The sequence below is a fragment of the Camelus dromedarius genome, chromosome 1 (genome assembly GCF_036321535.1).
Source record: "Camelus dromedarius isolate mCamDro1 chromosome 1, mCamDro1.pat, whole genome shotgun sequence".
Lineage (NCBI taxonomy): Eukaryota > Metazoa > Chordata > Mammalia > Artiodactyla > Camelidae > Camelus > Camelus dromedarius.
The window spans coordinates 42,744,047-42,766,059 of record NC_087436.1 but is presented as its reverse complement, the minus strand read 5'-3'; the positions used below and the strand labels follow the sequence as shown (position 1 = coordinate 42,766,059).

Genomic DNA, 22,013 nt, shown 5'->3' with positions numbered 1-22,013 from the left:
AGAGACAGGCTATTGCAAATGATAGGTCTATGAATTCACCTTAGGAAGTATTGTTATATTTACTTTAATTGGGAGCATAGGAATTTTGTCACCAAAAAAATTTCCTACCACAAAAGTAACTTTATACTGATAGCTGCAAACACACCACGTGAGTAAAATAACATTTCATTGTAATAGATATTTAAACTATTTTGAACACTTTCTCCAAATTGTTTACCTAGACTTTGGTACTTGAACCCCATCTGCATTGCGTTTTTAAAAAATTTAAATCCATAATATATAAAAGCCTTCCTTCACCTCCCTAGATAAAAGTAATCTTTCCCTCCTTTGAAAATCCACAGCACTTTATTCATGCTAGACTTAAAACACCATTTACGTCTTCCATGATGTCTATTTGTGTAGATGACCTTATTTTTCCTAACACTCTGCCCATTATAATCATTATATATTTATAAAATAGAAACATAAAATGAGGTCACCTTTGTGAATGTGCTTAGTAATGTATAAAGTAGCATGACACATGAAGTATAAAGGTATATTTTAGAGTAAAAATATTTTGCTAAGATTCCATTTAATATCTCACAGTAAAGTTTACTAAATGAAGCTAATATAACGTAAAAGCTTTAACCTAGCCTTCCATGTAAACAAGCATTAACTAACTGCCAATAATTCATAAAAAACACTGTACATACTATACCCTAATAAGTGAGGAGGGTCAGATGTCAACAAAAATATCAGCCTAGCCCTAGAGACACTAGGAGTTGGCCTGCCTCAGTATCAGCCCAAGGAAAAGACTTAAAATTTAATTAAAATTCGAGTTAACAAAAGAAGTTAAGTGCCTAAGAAAATCCTAGTATATGTTTAATATTAATTCATGATTATTACAATTGAAAAAATTCATAAAAACAAAATTTTTACACTGAGTTGATTTAATATTTCAATGAAAATATAAAGTATAGATTAATATTGTATAGACGATCAAGGTTCTCAGGGTGTTCAATTCCTACTGAATGATCAGTCAGGTAGAAGTGATACTGCTTAACACCACAGTGAAGTACCTGACAAAGGTACCACATTCTTTACGAATTCTTAAATTCTTAAAGAACCACATTGTTTAAGTTTTCCTTATTTAATGATGCTAGAATTTTGAAAGTGTTTTTATTATTTCCTGGAAATGTAGATAGATAGACAGACAGATATATATATATTTAATCTTCTACTTTTGAATGAAATAATTTTATTCATCAAAAGAGGAAAATAAATGTCTAATACTAAAGCCTATGTAAATATAACTAAACATAACTAAAGGACACTAAAGGATAAGGATGATATACCACTTTGGGTCTCAAAAATTGAAGAGTTGTAGAGATTCCAAATACAAAAATAAAATGATTTACTAATTTTTCTGAAAGTATTGTTTGAGCCGAGAAACTTGCAAAAGTTAATACTATTTGCCCAATTAGTTCCATATTGCCAAATCAATAATGTGTAATCAGAACAAGTTGATTCACCTATATCGTCTCAGTTCTACTTCCAATTCAAGACAAGTGACCATGAGGCTGACAAATTACAGTAATTTCTTGGCTGTCTGGACGCCAAAAAAGGAAAAAAAAAAAAAATGTAACAAGAGTTACTGACATCCCTATTAAAACAAAGACTACTTAGGGATATAAATGCAATATTCAGATTTCATAGCTAAGACCTAACTTTGTGTTCATGGTCAAATAGTCTTATAAAGTCCTAACTCATGTTCTGGTAATACCATCAATTTAGGAGTTAACAAAACTAGCAATATCAAAGATGGCCAAAATCATTTAACTGCTGTATCTGAAGTTTTACAGAATGTAAAATGAAACCCCTTCATAACTTAAGCAACAGAGGTAAAATATAATTATAATAACATATATTATTTCAAGCTTCTACTGTAATTTATTATATGTTACAAAAAAATGACTTGTGGCACATCACCGACTCTATGTAATAAGAAGTGGTTTCTAATTATCAAAAAATACACTGGGAGATGAACACCAAGAAGTCATTAGTACCATAAAAAAATCTTTTACCACAGGGAGGCTTTAAAATGCAAAATAAAACACATGTACAGCTTCTGAAGACATCTGCCATCAGAACCAGGAGTTGACTGGATTCTCAACTGCAATCACAGCCCTTCATGGACTTTACATAATCTGACAATACCTTACAGTTATAAAAATGTCAAAGTAGACAAAATATCAAAACAGCAGGGCAAATTAGCACTTGTTAAGTGCTAACCTAATTGATCAAAATGATATAATTTCTAATTCTCAATTTAATATGAGGAAATCCTATTATCACTATCCACCATTTACTAAGCATTCTATTCCTAGCTGACCAAAAAAATGTTTAAGAGACAGAAATTACATGTAACCTATCAGATGCCTGAAACATTTCTACGCTATTTTTTACTTTAAAAACAAGCTACATTACATGAATGTATTTATCTATCTGATCAGTATCCTGTAATGAATGCCCTTTGCATGCACGTGCTAACGCAGAAGAAATTCTTCAACAGACTGAGTCTCCCAAATATGGTGTGTGTGACTAACAGCTGAGAGGAAATGCAACTGAAACTGTCTGCTGGAAATCCATTAAAACCTAGGCACAGAAAAACTGGGTGACAGTATAGTTGGATGTGCAAATTTATGCAGGAATATAGCCAAATTTTTGGCAATTCCCTCATGGTCTTAGATTTATTGACAATGGCCTTTCTTTTTCACCTGTAATGTTACATTTAAAGAATATTACTTTGAGTTGCAGGACCTGCTTAGACTTCAAAATAAGTAAGCTTAAAGCTTGGATTTACAAAGGCATGATATTTCAAATAATACAAACAAAAATCTGTACAAAAAATTACATGTTCCACAAAAACTGCCATTTGCAACCAAAAAAAAATCATTACCTTAGGGGGGAAAAATTCTATTTTGCATTTCATTCTACAATTCCCTTTATATATATTATTTTAAATTTTTTTCTGCAAAAGAAGTTTTTTTAGGATCATTATATTCTGAGAAGGGAGTGTTTTGAAAGAATTCATATTTTTAAGCGTGTTTTCTCAATACACTACTTTACAGATTTCTTTACACCCAGTATTTGTTTGTTCTTAGGAATGAACTAGGTATCTAATTCCTTTACAAACATCTAATAACCACACCTGATAACTAGTCACTCTGTACAGAGCCCCTCCTATGTCCTCAATGTTGTAAAATGTTATACTGAAAAAGTGAAAGCATGGTATTTTTCCTTTAAGAGTTTGTAGCTTAATATGAGTATAGATTTAACAAACGTACACTTTCAAAGGTATAAACATTCTATAAATAGCTCTAATTTGTGTGGCAATATAAAATAAATTGAACATTTTGAAGAAGTCCTATAATATTTTACAGGTGAGACGTAATAGGTAAAATTGACACAGCACTTTGCAATTTAAGAAGTGATTCTCAAAATCCGCTGACTACTCAAAACCACCCATGAAACCCTACGGGGATTTTTTACCCTCATTTTATTGAAGGAGCCACCTGAGATCAAGAAAAGGTAATTGACTGAACCAAATTTACACACAAAGTAGTAGAGCCAAGATTCAAATTGGGTTCTCATAGCTAAATCAAGGCTGCCACTGGATTTATAATTCAAGTTCCATCATATAAATAATTTCACTTGAACCTTACAAAAACCCAATGAGATAACTGCAGCTAATATTCACTGAATGCACATTACATAGCAGGCGCTGTTCTACTATACTAACCCACTCTGTTACAAAACCCTATAAAAGGAAGGATTATGTTATTAATCATTTTACAGATAAGAAAACTGAGGCTCACGGAAAATATGTAAACTTCCCAAGATCACACAGTTAATAGGTAGGGGAATCAGAATTTAAATCCAGAGCATCTAGTTCCAGCACGTTCTTCCTCACCTCATTCTTCAAAAGCAGGTTAACATAAAGCAGGTAATCACAAGGAAAGAAAATTGCAGAGCGAGAACAAGAAGCACACATGTTGGCTCTTCACCCTACTTTCCCTAAATGTAATTGGAACAATTAAGATCATTAAATCCAAAAGGAGCAAGGTGGCTTTGGAGTAGATTGGTCTTTAAAGCAGAGTATGAAGCAGGTGAGGAACACTAGAAGGAATTCCATCAGGCTGGAGAAGATTTATCTTCCATAAACTGAAGGCAAAAGAAAGTAAAATGTATGTGAGAAGAGAGACGCTTATTTGCCATTCTGGTGCAGGTAGTATGAATTAGGGTGAATGAAAAGGGATGATTCTAACTAAGGAAATTAGCAAAGATGAAACAGAGGACTGATTTATTTTGAGAGAAAATTTAAAGCCACTAAAAGATACAGGATAGGTGTTTTAACACCTCCAAAAGAACTGGTATCCCCACTCTTGCCAAACGTTACCTTCCTGTGCGCTACTCTTACCTAGCACACAGGAAGAAATTATATAAGCACTGAAAGAATCTGACTACACATTTTCATCTTTCTTTTTTTTTAATGACATTTTAGTGTGTTTTTTTTTTTTTTTTAAAGTTTAGCAACTCCTCTTCAGTTAAAAACATTCCTGTGGAATAGAAAGAGGGGAAGTGAGACATAATTGAGCATAATGAGCTTCTCATTAGTTTATGTCATGAATTTGTAGTGCTGGTTACTTTAACACATAGATCTTCCTCAGAATCATTTTAAAATCAGATAAAGGAAATCACAACAAAATCCCATTTAAATGAATAAACTGAAATGTCAACCTAATCTTTAAGTACATGTTAGAAGAATTTGCAACAAATAAAAAAAATCATGGCAGAGCCCAAACAGAATGATACCAGGATACTAGGAAGCAACACTTTTTAGAAGACAAATTAAAGAAGGAAAAGTAACCCTAATGGAATTTCTTCTCTCATTACTTAAAATAAACCAGGTCACTGAAATGGGCTTACACTATGGCATTTCGTTCATTTTAATTTCAAACCATAAATTCCCAAGGAAATACCTTAGACACGTGCTCACAATAATTGGAATGCCTAACCTTTAAGTGTAAGTACTTTTGCATGAGTTCAACAAAATAAAAAGAATGCAATGAGGCCCCTCCAAGTTTTTTGCTTATGTCAACAGCTATTTTATGAGTATGAATTATCTTTGCGGTTATAAAGCATGTGTAAAATACATTACATGAGTCTGTGAGAAGCCTTACAGCAGATGATCAAGTAAAGGTCTGAACTGCACACAGAAACATCACAAACAAGCCAAACTTCCTAGAATACAGCAACCATAAAATTTTCCTCCCAAAGCCATTACTGTTAAATATACCTTAATGAATTAAGTTCAAGTGTAACTACAATTGAAATATAGGATTCAACTGAGCTATGACCTATTTTTCCTCTCAAAAGCAAAAGGGAATAATGACAGTTGTGAGACTTAGATTCTTCCATTCCAGGGTTTTTCTGAAAGTTATTTCACACTACAGCTAAAGGCAAATGCACTTGGTGACACTTATTTGCTTTAAAATATAGTTATTTATGCTACTGCTCACAAGACAGATAGAATTTAGTAAATTAATAAATAGCAATTGTATTTGGTCATTTTTAAACTGTACAGGCCAAGAGGCATTCAAGAAGGAAATAATCTTAATATGTAATATGATACCTAAGTCTACAATTATAACTAAGAGAAATATTTAAATACAACAGAACAACCAACATGACAAATACAAAATTAATATAAATGTGTTTGAAAATACCCACCCCTAGCAGAAAGCTTTTTGGTGTTGATAATTTTGGCAGCATATTCTTGTCCAGTAGGGATTTTCATACATCTTCTCACCACAGAGAATGCCCCCCTGAAAACCAATAATTAGCAGGTCATCAATATAATCAGCTCTGATATTCTATTACAAAATTACAACATCTGAGTATTTTTATTGAATTTGGTGTATTGTCAAGCATCAGTGCACCACTGTAATATCCAAAAAATGAACAATTCTTCCTAGAAACTCAGACCTTCTTTAATGTTGAATAAAATTCGATTTTATTTAACTGGGAGCACCCATTATTAATCAACAAAATGAAAGGAACTGCCAATTACGACGGCTCTTGTTTGTACATGAAATCTGAAAACATTTTACAATTCACACTTAGACAGCACCAAATGCTGACGGGAAAAAAAACCTTCAAAGACCAGAGCTGAGGAGGAGCAGTAAAAATCTGCTGCCTATTTATTTTGGTGGGAAAAAAAATTAATGTGGCTCCAAGTAAGTAAATATGACCATTGTTTTCATTAAAATATAAACCTTAGGAACATGTGAGTGTGGTTTAACAAATCCTGCTATGGTGATTGCTCTGTGCCCTGTTTTGGGCTGGGGGAGGGGAGAGATTTGAATTAAGCTGCTCTCACGACATATTCTCCATGTTTTAACAGCAGACAACATAAATATATAAGGATATAATTTTCATTACATTTAAAATATACTTACATTTCCTTTAATTCAACTGTATAAAACAATAACATATATCTAAACGCACCCCTCTCAAGTAATGTTGGAAACTAGCGATAGCCGGATTGGGTTTGGGTTTGATGCTACATAAATCAACGCTCACAGCTGGGCCCCTAGGTCCCTTTACTCAGGTCTTCACTAGGTCTCCTGCCCCTTCCTTAACATCATCAAGTAATTCTGCCAGCCAGGTGTAGGAGGCCGTTTTATACAATGCTAGGCTACCCCAGGGAAGCTCTCTCCCGGTCTCGAGGGCTTTTCCGCTGCCTGTATAAGTAAATCCTCCCAGAGAACGCGAAGATGCACACGTAAGTCCTAGGAAGGATGATGATGAGCGCGTAACCCAGTACAAAGAATAGCAGTGGATATGGGACAGGGGGTCGAGTTCCTTCGGGTGGCCCTTTTCCTGGACAGAACAACTACTGGATGAGAAATAGACTCTACGCCAAGTTGAACTTTCGGCATCAATAAATATGGCACCGTCTGTGGCAGTGAGTTCTCATTTGTACGTGGTTCATACGGCAGACAGCCGGCGAACCAGAAGGCATCTCTATTTACAGAAAACATGATCTATGTTGCATTTTACATGGGTTCTTGTTTCCTCTCTCTCTCCACACACACACACACACACACTCGCACACTTCTCAGGATGACAGCTACAACTGCAGGGATCGTAAATCCACTAAGTCTCTAGTGCAAGAGGGTGGGGGAGAGGGAGAAGGTGGGCTAAGGATTATCCGAATGGGCTACAGCTGGGATGAGGGGTCTTTCCCCTTCTTCGTCCCCTCCCCTTAGCAAGACAGCACCTTTTTCAGAGCTGACACCCCAGGGACCCTCCTTCCTCTCCTCGCGTCTCCCAAACTCCCTAGCCCCACGCGGGAGGCCGGTGGGTCGGGGTTAACGCGACCCGCCCTCTGCTGGAAAGGGGACATGCGGGTGCCCGGCAAAGGCGCTTACTTTCCGAGCTCCTCGAAAAGCTGATACTCGTCCGTGAACCTGGTGCAGGTTGCAGTCGAAGCCATCCTCGGTCCGGGCTGTCCCCCTGGCTGGGAGCGCGGCAGACAAGACGCGAACAGACGCGCGGCTTCCCCGGGACTAACCCCGCGGCGCTGTCACCCAGGGCCGCCGTCACTTTCCTCGTCCGAAAGTAGCTTGCCGGCGAGGGAGTGTGCGCAGGGGCGGGGCGGGAGGGGAGATGACCAGAAAGGGTGGCGTGGGGTCTCCTCCCTACGGTCCGCCGAGCCGCCGCCGCCGCCTCCTCCGGGCCTCGCTTCCTTCTTCTTTTCTGGACGCTCCACCCGCCCCCTTTCCAGCCCCTCCAATAGCAGGGGGCAAAGTACTTAAGAAGTGGGGCCGGGAAATAGAAAACAGCAGGGCAAGGGGCGAGAAGCGAGCGGTTGCGAAACGATCCGCACCGGAGCAGGAGGGGTAGGGGCGGAGGGAAGGGAGCCCGAGGGGGCGGAGGCCGCGGAGCCGGGAGCGGACAGCTCAAGCCCAGCTGCAGCTGTCAGCAGGCGCGGGCGCGGGGCGCGCCGGAGCGGGCCTCCCTCCCGCGGGCACCTCGGCGGCCTCGCGCTCCCCACGAGCCCGCGCGGCTTGGAGACTGCGCGGAGAAAGAAAGAGCGCTCGGCTCAGGCGAAGCCTCTTCTGCCGTCCCCAGGCCTCCGCCTCCTCCCGCCGCTCCCTCCGCCTGCCAGCACCCCTCCCTCGCAAAGCCCCCTCCCCGCTGGTCCTACACCTCCTTCTAGCGACTCCAACCCTGTCCCTTCGTGGATTTCTCTCTCCCACCCTCGGTCTCACACACGCGCACACCCGTCTAGAGAGAGACCAGGTGGGTGGAGGAGGTGGTGCGGGGAAGAAAACTGGAGAAGGTTTAGGTAAATGAGGCGAGACGTCAAAATTACACAGTTAAGCCCGCAATTAGGCTCCTGCCTAAATGTGGGGCTGATTTAGCGGGAAGATGCGGGGTAACCCGTGGACTGCTGGGCGCTGCCGCCGGGGTCACGGAAGCCCCCAGCCCGGTTCGGGGCGCCGGACACTAGGGACAGCCCCACACGGGCGCGGCAGCCACTGTGCCTCCGTGGAAGGGCGAGGGGCGCAGCCACTCAACTCTACGCGGCTCCGTGTTGACACAGCGGGAGCCGGATGTGGGCAATGGCCTGCCTCCAGAGAAGGGTCTCAGCCTCCCAGTGACTGTCGGGCCCACCCCAGAAGCAGCGCCCCGCGCAGAGTTTCTCCCTCCCTCAGAGCCTCTTAAGCGAGGGGCGACGCCCGCCGCGCCACGTTTCACTTCTGATATGACTGCCACCTCACTCTCCGCCTCCCCCGCCGTTTTCTAGGTTGGGTTGCTCAGACTCTGGCAATTCCCAAAGGCCTTTACTTCGGCCATGAACGTTAACAGAATAAAAGCAAAAACTACCACTCAGCCACACCTTCCCTTCTGAGTAACTCCCCTGTAACCTCAGTAAGTTCTGATAGTAAGGCGGTTTCTCGCGAGATTTCCTGCTCTGGTGGAGGGGGCGGGGCAGTGGGAAGGTTGAGTGTCGGTCACGCGACCTGGTAGAGGCTGACGTCATTTGCATCACATGAATAGGTCTAGTCCGTTACGCTTTGTAAAACGAAAAAGAGAGGTCGTGTGTTATTTGCCTGCATGCTCTAAGATCTGGTCGGATAGTGGCACCTGAGTGTACTCCATAAATGGCTATCTGAAAAAGCACTTAACAGTTAAAGAAAGCGTCCTACTTATTAGCGTATCTGCCATTGTTTACAGTGAATACGAGAAAAAAGTTATGCATTACATTTAAATACTTGAATTGCTGATTGCTAAAACAATACCTGGGCCTTCCTTCTAGTCCTGTGTCTTTACAATAAACTATGCAATTGCAAAATTTAGAGGCAGGCCCTAAACGAAAGCGTTGTGAATGCTCTTTGCCAAATTACTGCCTTTTGTTTTACAGCACAGGGACTCTAAAAACCTGGCAATTCTATTGCTAATTTGTTCACCGTTAGCATTACATCAGAGACTCAAAATTTCAGAGCAGGAAGATGAAAGATAACTAGGAGATACAGAGAATCTGAGATTTAAAGGAGTTATTGTTAGCTCCCAAGGGCTGGTATTAGTGAATTTGTCCGCGGTCGCGCGTAAGCCTAATTGCCTCATTTCCTGGTCTGGGGAAGGCTATTCTGCCAATAAGTGGGCTTTTACCAGAATTCTCAAAATATTCACGATTTTTGACACTTATTATAACAAAATTGGACTTTGTAGATATTTTACTTCCTAACCATAAAAAGCAAATATTGTGTAAAGTGTAGTGGTACAAGAAAACAGGATACCAAAAACTATGTAAAGAAACAAGCGAAGTATTAATAATCGGGCTAGAAAGTTAAAAAAAATTTTTTTGATCTAGGCTAAAGATTTTTAATATATATCTTAAATATTTAACAATATGGTTCCAAGTTTTAATACAATGATTTAATATTCTCTGAATCTAAAAAGGAAACAGAAGTAAAATTAAAACAATAAATAAAGGTAATATGAAATTTTACAACTCTGGGGAAGAAAATTGTCTTTTAAATATTCAAGTAATGAGACCTACATAATTACTGTATTTATCTCAGTTATTTAAACTACCTATAATTGTAAATGGTTATGATAATTGTGTGATAGAATAAAGGAAATGTAACTGAGTTTTAATGCTGATGTAAAAGACTATCAATGTGTACTTTTAAGCAATCATTGTCTGCTTAATCTGTATTTGTACTGTTCCTTGATCTGTATCTTGGACTAATTATTTCTCTTATTTAACAAATATAGACAGATATTTTCTGAAGCTTGGACCTCCTGAAGACATTCATCCTTCTAAAGTTATGCTGAAATTCCATTCGGTTTCTCATCTCTTGCCTCCTTCCTGATCTCCTGCTTTTGCCCTGGCCTCCCGTTATTCAAGTCTCAGAACAAACAACCAGAATGGATCCCCTTAAAAATCCCAGATAGAACAAACCATGCCTTTGCTCAAAACCTTCTGAAGGATTCAGCCCATCTCAGTTGGACTAAAACCAGGATCCCGAACATGGCTTGCAAGCCCCTAGGGGATCTGCCCTCTACCCTCAATTAGGCTTCTTACCTCAATTTGTGCCCGGGCTCACTCTAGTCCAGCCATAGTGGCCTCTGCTGTTCCTGGAGCATGCTCCTGATTAGGGCCTTTGCATGTGCTGTTCTCTGCTCTCCCAGAATGCTCATCTCTTGGTTACCCTCCTGTCTCATTTCTTCACCTCCTTCCAATATTTTCTCAAATATTAACTTACCAATGTGGCCTTCCCTGGCCACTCTATCATTACTGCACCTCTTTCAGACATGATTTCTAGTCCTAGTCCCATCTTTATTTTTCACCTTAACACCTATTGCTATCTAGTATATTACACATTTGTTTTCCTTAATTGTTTATATTCCCAACCAGGATATAAGCTCCCTCAAGGAATGAATTATTGTCTCTTACTCACTGTTCTGTTTCTAGCAACTAGAATATTGTCTGGCATATAACAGCTGCTCAATGAATTTTGTTGAATGGGCAATTATTTTGGGATGTAGATTCATCACGATTTTCATATTAAAGTTGGTAGTTGATAATTAACATACTGACAAGACTTCTTACTATAAAGGTGATCATTTTCAATTAAGATGGTCACAGTATCCCATGACTGAGTGTTTATGCACAGAGATGGATTTTAAAAATACACTAATAATTGGCATCAAGGGAAAAGGATCTATTAATAATTTTCTTGTCGTTGAAGTTCATAAAGGAGGAAGGAATTTCTGTTTTTCAGATATATTGGCCTTACTAAATTTTACATTGAAATGAAAGGCAGATGCCAAAGGTTTTAAATAATTAGATCTCATTGTGGGAAAAGTCAATGTAAGGAAACAAAACATATAGCTTTAAAATAGCATTTGCACTTTTCAAGTGCAAAATGGAAAAAAAAATTCTAAACAGTAACATATTTGGTTTCGCAATTTATTTAATCACACAGAAATTGAGATTACTCAATATATTGTTTACAGCTCCTAACTGTACTTTGCTAAGGTGGAAGCAAAGCATTCATAATTATATAATCTTTAAATTTTTACCCTTTAATATTGGAATGGCAATAGCAACAAACAAGGGAGAAGAGGCGAGGGGCAGTCTGGGGTTGGGGGAGCATCTGAAAAGTAGTTGTAAGTAGAGCGCTGTCACTACCTAGATTGCCAGACTTCCATAAGTTGAAATCATGTTAGTGCCAAGACAAGGACTAAATTTTGTTCTAAATGTATCCCATCCGTTTTTTTGTGATTCCCTCTGCACCTGCACCTCCTCAACTGACAAACAGTAGTAAAGAGATAGAAGACAGAAAACTTGCAATTAAAAATTGCAGGACTTCAATGGCCCAATTAAGAAGAGGTAAGTCTCTAATACTTAAATAAATGAAGCAGATTTTCAAAATCATTGACTTCGCTTGCTACAAAGTTACAAGACAAGAAACAATGAAGAGATGACTGTCTTCTGGTTCCCCAAAGTGGAGACTCCCTCAGTAATACATTTCTGTGAGCATTGTAGCAGTGTCTATACCATAAGCCGCTGTTCACTGCAGATTTAGAGGCAAGGAGAACAAAGCAACTTGCTGTTGCTTTTTCCAGTTAGTCTTCCTAAGGTACAATAACTTAGCCACATAGAGCCAGACACAAAGATAGTCTACAAGTGAGTGGATAATCAAATGCCAGACCATCCATTTGTGCAAGATGAATTTGCAGATGAAGAAATTAACTATTCATAAAATGAAAGCTTTCTTTGTTCTGTCTGATGCTAAAAGAATTTATTTTTTACTAAAAATTATAAGAATAAATGTGTAAATAAACAAGAAAATAAGCAATATCCACACAATCAAGAAGTGGCTCTTTTCCCGTTACTTTCAAGTATACTGAAATCAAGCCTACTTGATTCTCCATGAACATACATGCATACGTAACACTGCTAAAAGAACTGTAGCAGGAAATTATGTTAAATATGATGTATAAATCAAAACAACTGTATAAATTATTCTGGAGTCATCAATAAGGTAAAGAAAACATTAGTAGATGTTGAGTGTTCCTCTGTGCACTAGTAACGACTTTCACTTACTATTGTTGCAACACTTATCACTCCTGTAATTAGACTATTGGCCCCTTTGTGGCAAGGAACTGCCATTCAGTCCCTCCTCACAGCACTATCACAGAGCTTGTGCCCTAATAGTTACTCAAAAATGTCTCCTCTTTTTTTTTTTTAATGAATATTAGTCTTTGTCTTCCAAAATATTAAAAATGCCCAATCTTTAATAGGGTGTATTGAGTCCTCTTTGTTGCCATATATACTGGATCCTCTCACTTCTTATGTAACTTGACTTCTCTGTATCATTTCATACTCTTGACCTGAAATTCTCTGTTGGTTTCCATGTCTGATACCACATTCTCCATTCACAGCACCTCACTCTCCTCCTCCCCCCAACACACATGCACATTTCTATCTCCTCTTTACTTTAGGCTCATTCCTGGCTCTTTTTCTCCACCTTTGTGGTAAGATAGTTGCTCTTAGGATTCCATCTTGGGCAGCTCTTTTCCTTATTTTACACACCTTCCCTGGGCTACCTTAATAACTCTCATTATCTTGATTATTGTCTGTCTTAAATTTGACTCTCCATATATAGATCCTTAGACAAGATGGGGATTCATTGAGGCAGTGCTCTCAAAGAGAAGGGTAAGAAAGTGAAGCAGGACAAAAGCAAAATAAAAACAAACAGACCACAGCATGTGCCTTCAGGCAAAGTCCCAGCCTCAGCCTGATTTACCAGCAGCTGAGTGCAAATTACACCCAGATTTTGTTCCCCTCCAGGCAAGGACTTTCCTATTCTTCACCAGTGGGTCATTGACCACCAGTTATAGGGGAGAAGGGAAAGAAGGAACATAAACTCCCAAGGGGTCAGGTAGGGCCCTCTTTCCTTGCAGGCACATAGAGAATGCAGAAAGGAAAAACGCTAGATATCAAAATGCTGGTGACTGAAATCTTTATCTTCAACTCCCATCACTCTGTGAGCTTCAGACTTGTGTTGGCAAATTTCTTATTGGAAATTTCCTCCCATATTGTCCACTTCTACCTCTGATTCAATACGTCAAAAAGTAATCTCCCAGATTCCCTCTGCACCTGCACCTTCTCCAGATCTCAGCAAAACTTAAGAGTCACCTGTAACTGTCCCTCTCCCATACTTCCACAGCCAATCACGAGTCCTCATACCTCGTGCCATTCCCACTGCAAACACCTTGTTTTAGGCCATCACCTTTTCTTACTTGGATTAAGGTATGAGATCACCCTTCTCTAGTGAATTCACACTAAAGGAATCTAGTGTGTCTCTCAGTGTAGATTCTGTTACTAGCTCATATATATCCTTAGGGGGAAAAAGGGCCCCGATTCCTTAGTACATCTTACCGTAATGTGTTACATTTCCTAGTTTGGGCCTGGTTAGTTACATAGACTCAACTCTCTTGTCCTCACGCCTCTGTCAGTCAGCCTAGGTCCCTGAAGGCCTTCGTAAGAGCTGAGTACTGCTCACCTGGAACGCCTGCTCTAGACCAAAAGAATAAACTTCTGGTTTTAAGAGAACTGGGTTTTGAGGATTCTGTCTATTTCTGTGAGTTAACCTACTGTAAACCAATTATGCAAAAAACTCTTAAAATCAAGTCCTGGACAAATATAACATATCACTATAATTCAATGCTTATGAATAAAAGTACAATTAGTAAGTGACTGGAAATAGGTGATTTAGATTATGACCATATTTTATTTTTCCACATTGCCAGTTTCCACTAGTGTGGTAATTCAAAGTTAGCTATGTTATAGAACAGCCCAGCTCCAGTCAGAACAAATATCTATATGGTTCAAGTTTAAAAAGTAAAAATAAGAACCACTTTACCATTCTCACTCCTACTACTACTATTACTAGTACACACACACACACACACACACAAATGCAGTTTTCATTCAATAGGGGAAGCAAATGTTTAGAGTTTCTGGAAGCAACAGCAATACCCCTGCAAAGAGCCGGGCACATTTCTCTCTAAAACCCTCCCATTTTTCATGCTTTTCTCTTTTATTATACCCATGGGGGGACAAAAGCTTCAATTAGTAGCTTATTTGTGAGCAACACTTCTTTTTCACGATTGTTTCATTTAACAAAGAACATGTGCCCTCAAATTAACAGTGAAAAGGTGTTTTTGAAGGTGGAGGCAATTAAGCTGGGTTATCAAAGTACACAGAAAACAAAACAAAGAATTTCTGCAGCTTAAATGTGAAGAATTGTGCCATTCATTTTGCAACATTTATTCTATAAACTGTGTGTTGATATATTAGGCCAGGGAGTCTGAGGATGTAATGTAGAGCAAAATAAATACTATCTCAAAAAATAAAAAATATAAAATATAAAATATTGCCCCTACTTCTGTAGGGCTTACTTTTGAGTAGGGAAGATAGGTATTAAATCAATTATTCATAAAAAAATTAAATACTGTGAAGGAAGAATACAGGGAGCTATGTGAATATATATTTGTCTTAGTGGGTAGGAGAAAGGCTGAGCATAATGAGATCTGAAGATTAAGTATGAATTAACTAGATAAAAGAAAGTACACAGAAAAGTATCCTAGCAGATAGAACATGGCGAATTCAAGGAACCAGAAGAGGCCCAATAGATCAGGGTGCAGTGAGTGAAATGAAATATATGCAGCCATTATTGCATTAAATTATGCTACAGCAAAGTATTGGCATGGGAAATTGTCACATATTAAATGAAACTCCAAGTTACTAAAGAATTTATTTTAATCCCAGTTCAGTTAAATTTAGTTAAATTCCAGTTTGTTATGTTTGGTTGTTTGGATAGATAGATAAGTAGACAGATAAATAAAATTCTCAGAGGACAACTTCCTAAATTTTAACTGTGATTATCTTTGAGGGTAAGACTATAAATGAATTTTTTTTCCCCTGTATTTCCAGATTTTCCTTCATTGAGTAAGTTTTATTTGTGTAATAAGGGCAATGAATGCTATAAAGAGATAAAACTTTTGAATCTGCTCATATTTGAGAACTGGAATGTGGATTCCAAAATATAAAGTTTAGAATTTATAAACTTTGTGGTTTCTCCCTTAAAGTTTCCTTGTTTCTTGATGGAGAAGTAGGATGGAGGAATAGTAAGAACTATTCTTTTCATGGTATAATTTCACAGTAATCATGGAAGATACATCATATTTTTCATCTTATGGATGAGGAAACTGGAGCACTAAATGTCTAGGTAACTTTATTTCTCACTAGAAACAAGAGCAAATTCAAGGTTTGCTCTCAGGAGTGTCTAAGATACTAACGGGTAACATTTGTTGAGTGTTGACTATGACTCAGAACCCTCTGAGAGAGTTTTCTGTTACCTTCGTCTTACAGATGAGGAGACAGGAACAGATCTGCGTGTCCAAAGGAGACAACAAGGTAAGGAATCAAACCCAGGTGAGCTGAGCCCCAGAGCCTGTATTTTTAATCACTATATGTTATTGTCTCTATTTTTATTCACTTTACACACCACAGCTAGAAACTCTTGTATATACTTTATATTTTTCAAATGAGAAACTCTGAAAATATTTAGCTCCTCAGGAGTGGCCACTCTTTAAGGGGAGGAGCAGTGTGGAGTGAACAAATGAATTATGGAAGTCTCTTGTCTTCAGGGGAAAACCAGCTGAATGTCCTGCTTCACTCATTAACTGCACCAATCCCCAAGTGTCAAATTATATTAGCCAGTCAACAGCTGCTTTTCCAGAGATCGGTGACTCATTTGCTAAACATACTGCTTCTGTAGCTGTCACCTCCTGCTACACAGGCTAAGCCTATCCGTCCTCTCTCCTTTGGAGGCCTCATCTTCAGTTGTTGCTTCTCCCTGGCTCTGGTACCCCCATTCCTCAAGTTAGTTTCTTATTTCATCTCAGGGCTAATCCAGGTTAGGATCTGCAAATCTGACTAAATGTTAAGGGGGGAAGTTAATGATTAAATCCAAAGTATTCACTAAGATATTTCAGTGTCTGGAGGCAAACCCTTTCCCATAATGTTCCCAGCCAGTGTCATGTCCTTAGCACATTTCCAAGGTCTGCTTCCTGAACTTTGGTCCAGGCTCTTCCAATGGGCTGGCAAAGCCAGATTCCAGGTGATCGCAGAAACAAAAGGGAGAACTCACCCGCGTGTGTGTTCCATCCATAGCTGCCACTTCCCTGCTGAAGTCTGTGCAACCTGGCTTTTGTCCCTCTGCCACTCTGAGGATCCTACTAATACCCAAGGTCTCCCAATGACTAAATCCAGGCCTTGACCCAAGCATCATCTTCACAGGAATCTGTGGGAATCTATATAACCAATTACCACCTTTTCTTGAAACTGTCTTCCTTTGACGTCTTCAATTTCAATTCTTCTGGTTTTCTCACTACTCATTATTCATTTTTCTGCCTGTTCTTCTTCCTTTTCTTTTTCTTTAAATGTAGGCCTTCCCCACCACTTTGGAGTGGATAGCACTGCCAAAGCCCTTGTCTCTTGCCTCCATATAGTTAGCCCCTTAGCTATCCAGAGAGACCTGGATGTCAAAGTCTCAATTTATGTGAATGGTACCATTTCACCATTTATTCAGATTCAATCCTTGGAGTATTGTTTGATCTCTTCGTTATATTCCCCATTTCCAACATTATCACATCCTGTAGATTCTACAAAATACCTACAGGAATTTATTCCTTCTGACTTCTGTGCCATCATAGAGGGGTTCTATTATATTGGTGCAATGGCCTCCTGACTGTTTCACCCAGTGAGCCTTCTCCTCCAAACCATCAGATCATTTCCCCAGTCTTTTATGATTTCCATTAGTCATATTCTATATCAAAAATGAGGCCATGTTAAAAAAATGAGACCCTAAAATAAATTTTCAGGCTCGTTTGCATTCCTCCCATAATAACTACTATTTACTTAGCATCTACAGTGTGCCAAACACTTTGCTAACCACTTTACATATATTGTTTTTAATCCTTTCAACAATCATGAAAAGTAAGGCTTACTATACTTAGTGTACACCTGGGCAAACAAAATTCAATTAACAGAATGTTTGCTTTCATAAGGTCACACCTTAGAAAGCAGATAGAGCTGTCATTTGATCCAGGTCTCTTGGATTCCAAAGCCTGTTCTAAGAATTTAACACATGATACTACAAAGATGCATAAATCAGGTAATCACTGGATAAAAATGAAAAATTTTGTTTTATATGTGACTATATAGCAGAAAAAATTTAGAAGTCAATCCAATGATGTTAAGAAATTCTCAGGAGTTTTATTGATACAGAATGACATTAAGTACAAGAAAATAGATATTGAGACTTTAATCTAAATTTCTTTAATCTAAATTTCTAAATTGGAAACTGATACTTAGAAATATCAAGACTTTAATCTAAATTTCTCCAATAGCCAAGTATTTTATTTATACCCAAACTGTGATTGTCACTGTAAGAAGGAAAACTATCTACCTCATTACAGACAATAGCAGGGACACCCTCTGGACAACGTTGTGTGAAATGGATGCTTGTCAGGACATGACTACACAAAAGACACCTGTAATGAACCGTGTGCTAGAGTGAGTTTGCCTCTCATGTGAAATGACAGAAAGACAGCCAAAAGACAACTCCCTAGTTGGCCACCTGGAAGGAAAGTAAATATGTCTATGAAAATGGCTCAAGAGGCTACAATTTATGAAAAAGCAGAGCTTTTCTCCACCATAATAAAAACAAAACAATATACAAAGCTCTGATAAATTATAAGCTACTTCCCAGTAGGTCTTATTAATACATTAAGTGGTTCCTTCTTCTTATTTATTCCTCTGTTTCTGTCTTTTTTGCCCTCATGTCATTATACAGTGTCTGTATAAACGTTTCTGGTTCCTTCTTTACCACCTCTCCAATTCTATATTTACAAATTGTTCCAATGAAAGAAAAGGCGTTTTATATCAAACAACACACTTTATAATCCAGCCTGAGGAACTCATTAGGCATAGGAAGTGAATGAAAATTAAATTCATTCTCAATGCAATTGAAAGCAATCCTTTTTGTTCACCGGAGGATTTGTCAGCCTCTGAAGCCAAGATCAATCCAGAAATAAAAGGAAGGCACATTGGTGTAGTCAGATGTCAATTCAATATAGATTATTGCCAGAATTTTATCAGTATCTGTCAGTGACTCCTAAGACATCATTTTTTCGCTAAGACATTACTTTAAAGCCAGTATTTGTATAACTAATTACAATTTTCTGTTTTCAAGTGTCAAGAATGAATTTGAGCTACCTTAAGCAAAATGAAAGACTGTATTATTGTATAGTTCCTCCAAAATAATTTTTGTCTTCCTCTTATGGTTATTAGATTAAGCAAATACAAATACAGGGTACTAGTTAAATTTTAATTTCATACAAATAATAAATAATGAACAAGTATGTCCCATGTATTGGGAACATAGATATACTAAAAATTATTGCATGGGACAAATACTAAATAATCATTCATTGCTCATCTGAAACAAATTGAACTGAGTGTCCTTTGTTTTACCTGGAAATGGCAACCTTACTTCCTTTTTATTATAAGCAGAACATTATAGAATTACTTCTAGACATTTCTAGATCTAATTTTGGCAGAGGGATGGAGTTAAAGAAATAGAAGCAGATGTCTATCCTTACATGTGAAGGATATTAAAGCTTGACTTGGTGACCTTATAGTGAAATATGATATATGATCACCTGGCCTACATGAATAAAAAGGTCTATGTTCTCTTTGGTGAAAGAAAATAAATGAAGAATGTATTGTATTATTTTTAGAGTGTTTATATGTACCCAATCACACAATAGAGCAGAATATTTTCTAAGTAAAATATAACTAACAAAATAGCACATAATTTCATCAGAAATCTAATTTACTTTTTCAGAGCTGGAAGAAGTCAGATGATATTTCCATATATTAATATTGTCACACCTTTTTATTTCTTATTTTTATTTATAATTATATAGAATCACTGCAATTTTTTATAGTCATTTTTAAAAAATCACCTAATGCTGACTTTAGTCCTTGAGAACTAGTCCCGCTTTTAAAAAATGGCACACTGGTATGTGTGTTAAACTTAAAAACTTAAATCATAGAATTCTGAAAGAAGGTAATTATCTTATTAAGTCATCTACAACTTAAAATTTTGGAATAATTATTTTTTAGGTATTATTATTACTATTATTATTATTGCCTATTATTATTATTATTACCTTTTATTATAATAATTATTACTAATTATTATTATTAGGTACACATAAATGTGTTTGGGTTTAAATTTAATTCGGTAATTTCAGTAAGGGTACGACTTTTGTAAGAAATTAGAGAAAAATCTTAATTTTCCTTTATTACTAAAAAGTAATGATTTTAAGAATTAATTAGCATTGGTATTCACTAACTTTTTTTTCCAACAACTTTTTTTGATGTAGTGAATTACTCAGTTTCAACTGTGGCACATTGTTTAGGGGACGTGGATAATGACTTGTCAGTCATCTTTTGGTGGAAACATTTTTGTAAGTTATAGTAATTTTTTCTTTGAATACTGTCCATTTTAGAGCACGATGTTGACCACTAGAGGGCTTAAAATTTGCAATCCTTGTTAGCAATCTAATAGTACTAATGGACATTTCATTATGGGCTCTGGTCATTTTTGAAAAGGGAGATAGACACACTGACTCTATAGATCAATCTCATGTGGTGAAAAAAATATTATAATTAAAATTAATTTAATGTTTGTTGGATTCTTTACTTCTAAACAATTATGCTGTTAGGGTGGTTATTCTACAACTGTTACTTGATAAATTTCCCAGAGAATCTTAGAGTAATTGGACTATAATGTAATTGAAGTATTGGAATTAACAATAAGGAGAGACCCTTAAGAATACCTGTTGGGAAGAGAAGCCAACAGAAGACTTGAAGAGAACCTCTGGAGAAAAGAAAAGAAAAAGATGACAAAGGAGCAAAGAAAACCAACCAAAAAATTGAGTATTCTTTCCTTGGAGGGACTGGCATACTTGGCAATATGAAGTCAGTGTTTGAGAGACTTATCTAGGTAATAAAAATAATCATAATAAAGTGACGGTTTTTGGAATTTTACTATGTGCCAGGACTCTACTAAGGCATTTACATATACTAACTCATTGAAACATTTCACAAACCTCAGAATATTTGCTCTTTTTCTTATTTTACAAATAAGGAAACAGATGCTTCCTTCTTAGACATTTGCCTTTCCCCTCTAAAAAAACAAAACAAGACAAAAAAAAAACACACATTCAATGAAGGCTGTAGCAATATAAAGCAGCTTTCCTAAAGCAGATGAATTCTATACAGATCCAGGGTTTGAAACTTATTGAGTTCAAGATCTAGGACAAAGCACTGATCCCAGATGAGGATGCATTCTTCATGAGCTTTGGAAGAACTGAGGTCAGTGCATTTAATGATATCTGATAGTAGGAAGTGAAATGCCATTAAAAATATCTGATAATTGGAAGCTGGGAAATTGCACATGGTCTAAAATCTTGTATGGGGGACCAAGGGGGAAAAAATGTTAGTAAACTGCACTGTTAGATGACTAGACACTTAAAGGCTGATTCTCCATAGGTTCTTAGTGGCTTTAAGTAGTGAAACAAAGCAAAACACAATAGAAAACAAATGTCTTATGGACTAAATGGGTGTTTTGTAGCAATTTCTGGCAATTAAATTTCTTGGTCCAGCTAGTGGTGAAGAAATCCTGTATTTATGACACTTGCTGAAGAGCTGAAAAGGAGGTGATGAGAGATCATGCCAGTGATCCATTACTTAGAGGAATTCTATGTAAAAATGTGCTTATGATGATTTTAAACACAAACACACTCAAGGCTATAACACAATATAAATAATAATAATATAATATAGAGAAAAAAATATTTAAGAGGAGAAAGTGACCAATGAAGACACTGACTTAGACATTGTCTTGGGCAAGTTGTCGTTCATGGGTGACTTCAATCAACAGAATTATGTAATATTCTCTAGAGTATTCAGTCACTTGAATGCAGGAACAGATTAACAGATAGTTGGATTTGACCAGAGTTTAGGTTTTGTCAGGAATAAAATGCTTGAGGGAAAAGGAAAAAGAGTTAAGGACATTTGTTGGGAAGTAGTTATAGGGCAAAACCATGAAAAACAAGCTGGATAGGGTGACGTGTGAAGACATGGGGTTATGATGAATAAAGGTAAGTCAGAGGGTCAGTGAATTGGTAGTCTTGAAGGGGGAAAGAAGAGTGGCAGTTTGGAAGTAGGAACAGGGAGTGGAGAGGACACCGCCTGTAAGTCCAGGTACGTTATGGTACTTTGAGTATGAGAAGAAAAAGTAAAA

At 37.7% G+C, this 22,013-nt stretch overlaps 1 protein-coding gene across 22 annotated transcripts in view; it reads right to left on the bottom strand.

The window, feature by feature from the left end:
• Nucleotides 1-8,174, bottom strand: part of CAMK2D (calcium/calmodulin dependent protein kinase II delta) — a 285,770-nt gene extending 277,596 nt beyond the window's left edge. For 6 of the 22 annotated variants that reach the window (XM_031467012.2, XM_031467036.2, XM_064479016.1 and 3 more), the window contains exons 1-2: nt 7,476-8,170; nt 5,773-5,867 (exon numbers count right to left, since the gene is read on the bottom strand). In XM_031467012.2, the coding sequence (XP_031322872.1) occupies nt 5,773-5,867; nt 7,476-7,540 (160 nt within the window). In that variant the 5' untranslated portion in view covers nt 7,541-8,170. Of the gene's footprint in view, nt 1-5,772; nt 5,868-7,475 lie in introns of all 22 variants that reach the window. The other 16 variants (XM_031467075.2, XM_064479403.1, XM_031467060.2 and 13 more) reach the window with 6 other exon arrangements.
• Between the last annotated feature and the right edge of the window lie 13,839 nt (nt 8,175-22,013).